Source organism: Musa acuminata, chromosome BXJ2-5 (assembly GCF_036884655.1).
Source record: "Musa acuminata AAA Group cultivar baxijiao chromosome BXJ2-5, Cavendish_Baxijiao_AAA, whole genome shotgun sequence".
Lineage (NCBI taxonomy): Eukaryota > Viridiplantae > Streptophyta > Magnoliopsida > Zingiberales > Musaceae > Musa > Musa acuminata.
In genome coordinates this window covers 42,361,913-42,370,917 of record NC_088342.1, presented here as the reverse complement: position 1 = coordinate 42,370,917, position 9,005 = coordinate 42,361,913, and the positions used below count along the sequence as shown (strand labels likewise).

The following is a 9,005-nucleotide window of genomic DNA, read 5'->3' as shown; positions in this document are numbered from 1 at the left end:
AATTCCTCCGGGATGCCGTAGAGGTCCTGGAGGCGACTGAGCGACGACTCACTCACGGTGGAGTCGAGGTCGTGTGGCCACATCAGGCCCTCAAGGGCCCGGGCCGCCTTTTCGTCGGACGACGAGTTAGGATTCGAAGCAACTACCGTTTGCTTGACTTTAGCCAAAGAAGAGGATGAAGAGAAAGAGGAAGAAGACACCATCCTTACTGACCTTTAGTAAGAGAAGAAGAACGATTGACGCAAACGAAACGATGGAGTCCGAAGCGGCAGAATAGAAACGAGTGAGGAGACCTTCGAGGGGCTAGCCGCACAATACTTATACACAAAATCCCTCCAAAAAAAGCGACCCTTCCTCTACTCAAGCATGTCGCATCGGGATGACACAACGTCATTCCGCCATAAATGCAGCTTGGCAGGGTAACCAACAGGCGCGCTACGCGTGGCAAACAACGGGCTTGAGGCGTCGATCTTCTCGAAAACTAGCGATTCACGAAAAGGTTCGTCCCCTGAACTTCTGAACAGACCAAAGGCTACCTGGCCACCCGCACATCCCACAGCACAGCGTAACAGATCCAATCGAAGTAGCTCATCGGTCGCACCCACCTGTGCCGTGATCCTCGGCCTCATGTCGCCCGAGACCACGCCTGCGCGGCCTACTCGCCCGAGTCCAACTCCTCGGCCGCAACCGCCTACGTCGTGCTCCTCGGCCTCATGTCGCCCGAGACCACGCCTGCGCGGCCTGCTCGCCCGAGTCCAGCTCCTCGGCCGCAGCCGGCTGAGTCGTGCTCCTCGGCCTCATGTCGCCCGAGACCACGCCTGCGCAGCCTGCTCGCCCGAGTCCAGCTCCTCGGTCGCAGCCGCTTGCGTCGTGCTCCTTGGCCTCATCTCGCCTGAGACCACGCCTGCGCGGCCTGCTCGCCCGAGTCCAGCTCCTCGGCTGCAGCCGCCTGCGTCGTGCTCCTCGGCCTCATGTCGCCCGAGACCACGCCTGCGCGGCCTGCTCGCCCGAGGGGGCTACCACCCCTACGGCCGAGCCCAATTTGACCTACGAGTCATTCTTCGAGGTTCCTCGGCCACTCACTACCCAGCGCCGCTACGGCACATCTGACCTTCCTCAATTGCCAAGCCCCACGATTCCCGTGCCCTGAGCGACAAACCGGCCTTCGCCCAACGGAGATAGTTCTTTAAAACCGAAGCCATGCCTCAGACCCCCCCTCCTCGGTAGCTGACGCATAGCTTCCTTTGGGGGGGGAGTATGATGAGGGTGATAATTATGATAAGACTTGCATGACATCAGTTGACGCCCCACGTCTCTGTCGGGCTGACAGCGCTTGGCCGACACGGGCCGAAACGCCAACCGAGGCCCATTAACGACCGCTCAGCTTCGATTCCTCATGCCACGCCAATAGCGATGTCAGACGTCATCAGAAGGTACGATCCTGCCCCCTGCGAGCAGGCACGTCAGGTGACACTAAACTCCCCTATAAATACCCTTGCGTTCTGAGTGCCAGGGTAGAGGGAACGAGAGGAAACACGGGAAAAACTCCTATGACCACTAATTAACTTAATCATCGGAGGGGTCGGGTCGAGCATCCCGACCCGACTTGTGTGCAGGGACGAAGACGAGGCGCCTCTCTCCGGACGCATTAGCGAGGAGCCCCTTCCCGAAGGAAACGACGACTCACCTCCACGACCGAACCAACCAGAGCCGGCAACCTCTGCAATCTCGAGGAACTTCCCCCCCGAGAGATCCCCTGTCATCCGGACCCGAACCGAGCCGCGTCGGCCCCGAGGCCACGGCTTAAAGTTGTTTACACCAACAAAACTCTAAATTATATAATTATAATAAAAAAACGCATTGAGAATATGACAATAATGAAGAAGACATATATATATATATATATATATATATATATATATATATATATATATATATATAATCTCCATCGGCTAACAATCATCAGATTATTAATTAAGACAGACTCATTAAAATTATAGTAATACTAAAAACGTTTTAGATTTAAATTTTTTTAAACTCAAACTAGCTAACTATAGATGGATTATTCGGATTTTTCTGAATAGACATTAACCAAAAAATAAGGATACATGTGATGTTAATGTTTGGAGGGTTATTAGTGATATATAAAAATTGATAAGGGTAAATACGCCATATACATGTAGATACTAAAAACTCTAGTCTTAAAAACTCGTTTTATTTAAAGATTACACCGATACCAAATCTTCACTTTTTGACTCCAACAATATTAATATAGAACAGATATAAGTTTGTCCACTGTGTCACTGCTACATCATGATTCAGTACTTCAAAATCTTATAACCTGTTTGTCCTCGATATCCGTCTTTAACAATGAAATGTTTATGATGAATGTATATCAACATTCTCACATGAAAACATAATACGATACATCAATGTTATCTGAAGGACCACAAGTTAGACCAAAACATGTACTACAGCATTACATAATAAATCAACACGGACATATGTTTATCTTCAATTGTTTTGAAAAGTTTATTAATTCTGTTTGTAGCGATTCAAACAATTATCACAATTATACAGTCTCTCTGAAATCTATAATAAAAAACAACAAATTCAGACAAGAAAGACTTCAGTTTTTCACCTCCCATGTCTTCAACCATCAACTCCACTCGAGATCGTATGGCAAAATAGCCACAGGGATGTTGATACTCAAGGATGACATCCTTGCTCAAATAAATAATAAAGTATGTAGTCCCTGCAATGAAGTCACTAGAAGTCATCAATCGCGCTCCGTTGTGCGCCTGGACATGCTCGGGTTATTGGAGGCTTGGCATGTGGTCCTTCTAACAAGCTTCTTGCAATTGTCTCGTAAGCTGCCTCAGTTAGGTGAATACCATCCCAGGAGATGGAACTAGATGGATCACTGCAGACCGTTGCATCTTTGTGACCGCACTGAACAAATCGATTGACGCCATATGGGCCATCGCTTCCACAGCATGCGTGCAGTGGAGCTTTAAATCCTGCACTCACAAAGATCTCAGTGAAGATTCCATCAAACTTAATACACACAGATAAACATTGATTCCAATGAACTTTTTCCCACAGGGTGGGTGCAAGTGCACTTCATTGAGGTTCTGTCATATCCCAATTGGATCCATATCTGGATCAATCCTAATTTTCCACCTAATTCTGATAGACATCCAATTTGACCAATGTGTAACAGACATCCCTTACTACTACATTGCCTTCGTTTGGAACAGTTATGCCTCAAATCCAACCACAAGAAATTTGTGTGAGAACATAACTCTTCAACTATAAGTTTGGTCACAAGTTCTCTACTAATAGCAACTCATTTTTTATATTCAACTATAAAAAACAGAACAAAACTCGTATATTGCCACTGAAAACACAACTAGAAAGATTAATTCAAGAAAATACTCTTGGCAGGGTTTGTTAGTTTTTCCATGACTGCAGAGAGATTTGAGGGGGTGACTGAAAATGAAATTGCATCCTGTTAGTCCTGAAACTTCAGGGGTGGATTTGAGTTGTAGTTACCAAGTAAATGAAATATGTTTTCTAATCCAAGTCAGCTCAAAATGGCCTAGGTTTAAATTTGAGTAAGTGATTTTCAAGTAAGAATATGAAGCCATATGTATCAAACATTTAAAGATTAAATGGATCAAGCAGTAAAAATTTTGATGCAGCTTAACATACAGAGGAAATCCATCCAGAATACCATGATCAAAAGGTCTCAAAAATATGATTCGGAAATAACATCCAAATTATAAGAAATTCTATAGAAGCCACAAGCATCCAATTCGTGCTTTGCAAACTTTGATTTGTTCTAGTTCTAGTGTGTAAATAAATCGCCAATATGGTCCAAGTAATAAATGTCCAAGTTTCTTTGGGGCCCCAATTCCAATAAGATCCCCATGTCTCATTGGCCCATACAGCTCCACAAAGAATGCCTATGGTTATAAAAGGTAAACCTAAACTAAGGACACAATTAACTCCAATAATCCAAAAATGGCCATGCGCTCACAAAAGAACTCCGAACATCAAATCTTGCAGACCGATACTAACCTATGGGAGTTATCAAGCATGTTGTTTCTTGATTAATTCCAAATAAGTATTTGCTGAAGTCAGGAGCGTATACATAAATCTAAGATTCAGGTATTTTCAGCTTTTAGGTCCAGCTACCTGCCCCATGGACAGTTGGAGTCTATTGAGATCTCAATAGAAAGTCATGCAGATTTTTCTGTTTCTGAAGCTGTAATATTATGAAACAATGGGTTCTTACATTGGATTGGCATACTTTCTCTTGTTCTTACAATTTCCTTGTGAAATTTGAATAATTGACTGATTATTCCAGTAAACTAATGGTGATAATTAAAAAATGAATCGCCCCTATCATTCAAGTTCTTCAGCTGAACTCCGGTTACAGATTCTAGCACCCAAGTTAACTACAATCAGGGCAAAGGTAAGTAACTCAGTTAAATGATCATATTTCTTCTACCTTTAATAGATGAAGATACATAACTACCTTCTAAGGTTAGGAAAATGAGTTTAAATCAAATGTTTTTATTTTGCCTGATAAAACTACAATAAGATGCAACTCAAATTGGAACTGCACCAATTGAGAGCACTACAAAATCATTTGAGTTTATTACCTTAAAAGTAAAGAATGCTTTTAAGGGAAAGGATTAATGATGACTCACTGTGCAAAATATTTTGGACCAATGACAATTCATGATGAAATGGTTATTATAATTGAAATTGTATAAAGATAGTGTCATAAAACATGATTTAAAAAGTTCAAGTTTAAGATGGAGGATAAATAGTTGGTATCGTAACTGTTATAGCTAATCAAGATGACATAAGCATAGTGTAAACTTGAAAGCCTGTAGGAGAAAGAATCACATGTTCATCAATAAAAAGTTCCAAAATGTAAAATTTTTCAAGAATTTCAACATAATGCCACACATCCTATCTCAAGAACCAGCCTCAGCAAAAGGTTCATATAACAGCTAATTGGTAAAGCCAAATAAAGTGGTTTTAAGCCTCATGTAAAGCCTTTTAAAGCCCATATTTGAGCCCAAAAAAAAAAATCGATACAAGATAGAATGCACTTGGAGCTTTTCTGAAGGCATAATTGACATACATATTTATGCAGATCTACATTCTATTTATGGAAATAGTTGCCTGATTCCTGCAATTACGTGTATCATGTGGTTTTCGTCCAATTTTTTATGCTGACATTTGAGAACCAAATATTATTTTGAACCTCTTACTGTAGTAACATACAACTACCACAGTATGCAAATTCAGTGTTCCAGTCATGCTAGAACTCTATATAAGGAACAATAGTTCAAACCAGGAGTGCTCTAGGATTAGCAATATTTTTCTTTTCTTTTGAAGGAAGGATTAGTACATTTTTGACAGAGAAAAAACATACCAAAGAGATGTGGAGCACGGAAAAAGCTTATGGTGGCATCATAGTAGTTTGCATAAATGATAGTGACATGTGGGTGAAGCTTTCGTAGCCTATCCAACTCTTCCTGGAGTAGGCGATTATGGTACTCAGAGAACTCATTCAACCACTTGATGCAGCCTGTTTGCGAGTCATAATCCTCAACATTCTTGCTCTGAAAGACATCTAAATATGCTGGAATACATCCAATTGGGAAGTTCCCGGGAACCAACAATGTCTTTACCCCAAGTTCTATTAAATCCTAGCCAAAAGAAAGGATTATATGAATCTAGAGTTCCAGTTGGCAATGCTTGAGAAGAAGCACCACATTATGCCCAAAATGTATACTAAATTTCCAAAAGGTCAGTGGCAGAACCCTCACATTGATTGCTGAACTGATTGCACCAATGACGCTAGGAACGAAGGTTCTTACTTCATCTGCATTTATTCCTTGGAAGAATGGATGGTTGTAGTCATTTCCACCAATCTCTCCCATCAGGATCAATGAACTGTTCAACACCTCTTTGGTATCTGCCATTACATACAAAGACAAAACAATCAGAAAACATCACACCCAACAGTCAACACTGCTATTCAGCACGTACTTGACTAACTGACTTCTAACAAGCAATTGGAAAAGGGATTTTTCTTATAAGTTTGAACTCCTGATACAATCTTACGATTATCTTCATCCACATATTAGATCAATTAACTGTTCATAGTTGTTCTCCTTAGTAGTATTAATAGTTTTAACATAAGTAATCATCATTATTATCATTTTTTAAAACACTACACAGAATATTGGGAATTGAAGGCATATGCCTACCGGAGGAGAGCGAAGACAACAACTGCTTGAACGACTCGATCTGAACACGCAAGGACCTGTCGGTCCATGAAGCTTGAATCCCCTTAGAGCTAAAGAAGTCAAGATCGAGCGCGGTGGCCCCGCCGACTGCGAAATTCGCCCCTTGCCGGAAATCATCCCCGCTACCTCCGTCCAGATACGGCCGCACCAGCGGCAACCCCAACCCTTGCGCTGAGCCAGTAGAATCATCCGAAACATAACTCATCTCAAACACTAACATCGACGCTTCTCACCATAGAAACGAAAATTGGGTGGTAATAGTAGTAGTAGTGGAACAGACCGATGAAGTCGATGATGACGCGGCCGTCGGAGAAGCGACCGGTGGGGCGGTCAAAAAAGGTGCGGCCGTAGGGTGGGCTGCCGCTGGAGGCGCCCAGGCTACCGAGGCGGACGGCGTTGCCGGTGTCAGCAATGGAGTCGCCGAAGCTAAAGATGGCTGTGAAGCAGCCGGAGGCGGGGCGACGAGCGCCGGGGAGAACGGCGATGACGAGGAGGAGAGGGAGGAGGCGAGGAGGAGGCGCGATAGGGGCCATCGATAGGGTGAGACCACACACACACACACCGAAAGGATTAACGGAAGTACGACAGGTGGCGTAGTGGTCGCGTCAACAAAAATAATTGGTTGGCTCGCTGACAGTTGGCTTTTTTTAATTTTTCACGTGAAAATAAGGAATCCGCGTGAAGTTACCACTCCTTTTTTTTGAATTAAAAAAAGGATCTAAATTCACTTTTTATCTATTTATTTCCTTCTGTCTCTTACGGTTCATTCTCATCCAACGCAACCAATCCATTAGATCGGATTAAACTAAACTAACATCAATTCCTAGTTGACATCCGGTTCATAAATTTGTGTTTGAGTTGCCTCAGCTCTAAAGGAAGCTGCAAAACCTGAATGCAGGTTCCTAGTCACCTCGATGGTCATCCTTTGATGTCGAGATAGACTCATGTAATCATATTATATTTGTAGCTCATTTATCTGGAAAGACATTTTTATGGGATCCCTATCTATAATAATTTTCAGGATAAAGGATTTATAGTCCCTCGCCTTACCACTTGACTATGTCACTAAACCAAATTCGATCTAAGTAAAATAAAAATAAATTTCTTAAGAGAACAAAAATAGATTTCTGGTCAAAAACTGAAAATTTTAAATTGAAACTATAAACTATTTATTTTGTTGTCGGTTAAGTCTTGAATTAGAATTATAAACCGTCAATTCAAAAATACATTTTTTTTATAAAACTAACATAACTAAAGAAGATTAATATATTTATTAAATCTTAATAAATAAATAATATCATAAAAATATAAAATAAAAAGTAATCAAATTATTTATTATAAAAAATAAATATTATTTATATATTTTCAAATATAATAGAATTGCCAAATAAACCAATAAGTATTGAATATTAATTAAATCTATTGTTACATGTCAAATACTAAAATATTTTATCAAAAGCCCTTCTTACCCAAACTAATAAAATATTTTCTTATCAAAATAATTAAAGTAATATTTTAAGTTTTAAAATTTGAAAAATATCATATCTCGTTCTAGAACTAATTTTTAAGAGTTTTGATGGATTTATATATTTTTTCACTTCAAATGACTCAAATTATATTAATTTTAAATGGGGACACACTGACTTTTGATCTCTTGTTCAAAAAATGTGAAACTTCATTTAAAAGTAGTATAATTCAACTTTAAAAAAATTCATTGAGATTCATTCTGATACTTTATACAATATATATATAATAAATTTTAATATTCAAATCTATGGAATGAAGGATTAATTTAGTGAAGGAATACTTTGACTAGAATTGTATATTGTTGAATATCGTAGAATTGTATATTGTTGAATTATGATAAAATCGATTTGATATGTTAATGTATTTTTGAGATAGATAAAGTAGGAAATATTTTGATTATAGACTCGAATTACCGAAAAACTAAATGTATGTGAGTTATAAGTTATGTCGAAAGATCATCGTATAATGTCGAATTGATTGATTAGTTGATGTGCTTAAGAATATATTTCATGCTAGAGATTTATATTTCATACTAAAAGGATCAGATATCAAGATAAAATTAATATGTTAGAGGATTGAGTGATATTCCAAAAGATAGGATAATATACCAAACGTTCAAGGGAAGATTAAAAATGGAACGATATGTTAGAAGAGTGGACATTGCCAAGTGGTTGATGAATTAAGGTTTTAATTGACATAGTTTTAAGCTAATTTAAGTCAGGTTAAACAAAGCTCACTTGTCATGAAAACCGTTGGGGTTGAAGTTGGGTCAAATTTAAGTTATTAGAAGACTAAATACATGACATAAACTACCTATGTCAATAATAATACCACTAGTTATACAATCAAAATTAAGTTTATGATATTGTATCAAATATTATCACAGTAGTACCATGGCTCCATGTCAAAAATTATAATGGTAATACTTTAAGAGTCTAGTGTTACAGTTCTGTATCAAAAATTACGATGGAAGTATCGTAGGAGTCTATATTATAGCTTTTGTTTCAAAGATTACAATGGTAGTACCATCTAAAATCAGTAGTACTATTCGTATCGTGAAATATCAAATATTTAAAATTTTACTCTATTTTAAAAAAAATTTGGGAGCTATAAATGCCTCACTCAATTGATGGATGATCTATT

The 9,005-nt window shown here is 39.4% G+C and overlaps 1 protein-coding gene across 1 annotated transcript; it reads right to left on the bottom strand.

Moving 5' to 3' along the window:
* Positions 1-2,484: 2,484 nt before the first annotated feature.
* Positions 2,485-6,908, bottom strand: LOC103985605 (GDSL esterase/lipase At1g28570). The gene is made up of 5 exons (XM_009403353.3): positions 6,616-6,908; positions 6,297-6,506; positions 5,853-6,001; positions 5,456-5,732; positions 2,485-3,020 (listed from the first exon to the last, which is right to left on the bottom strand). The coding sequence occupies exons 1-5, from the start codon at positions 6,866-6,868 to the stop codon at positions 2,770-2,772; spliced, it is 1,140 nt and encodes a 379-aa protein (XP_009401628.2). The 5' UTR covers positions 6,869-6,908; the 3' UTR covers positions 2,485-2,769.
* Positions 6,909-9,005: the final 2,097 nt, after the last annotated feature.

Excerpts from the sequence above, each read along its gene's own strand:
- LOC103985605 (XM_009403353.3), bottom strand. The coding sequence starts at position 6,868 with ATGGCCCCTATCGCGCCTCCTCCTCGCCTCCTCCCTCTCCTCCTCGTC. Across the intron at positions 6,507-6,615 it reads CGTCATCATCGACTTCATCG|CGCAAGGGTTGGGGTTGCCG; the intron begins GTCTGTTCCACT and ends CTACTGGCTCAG. Across the intron at positions 6,002-6,296 it reads GTTGTCTTCGCTCTCCTCCG|ATACCAAAGAGGTGTTGAAC; the intron begins GTAGGCATATGC and ends ATGTAATGGCAG.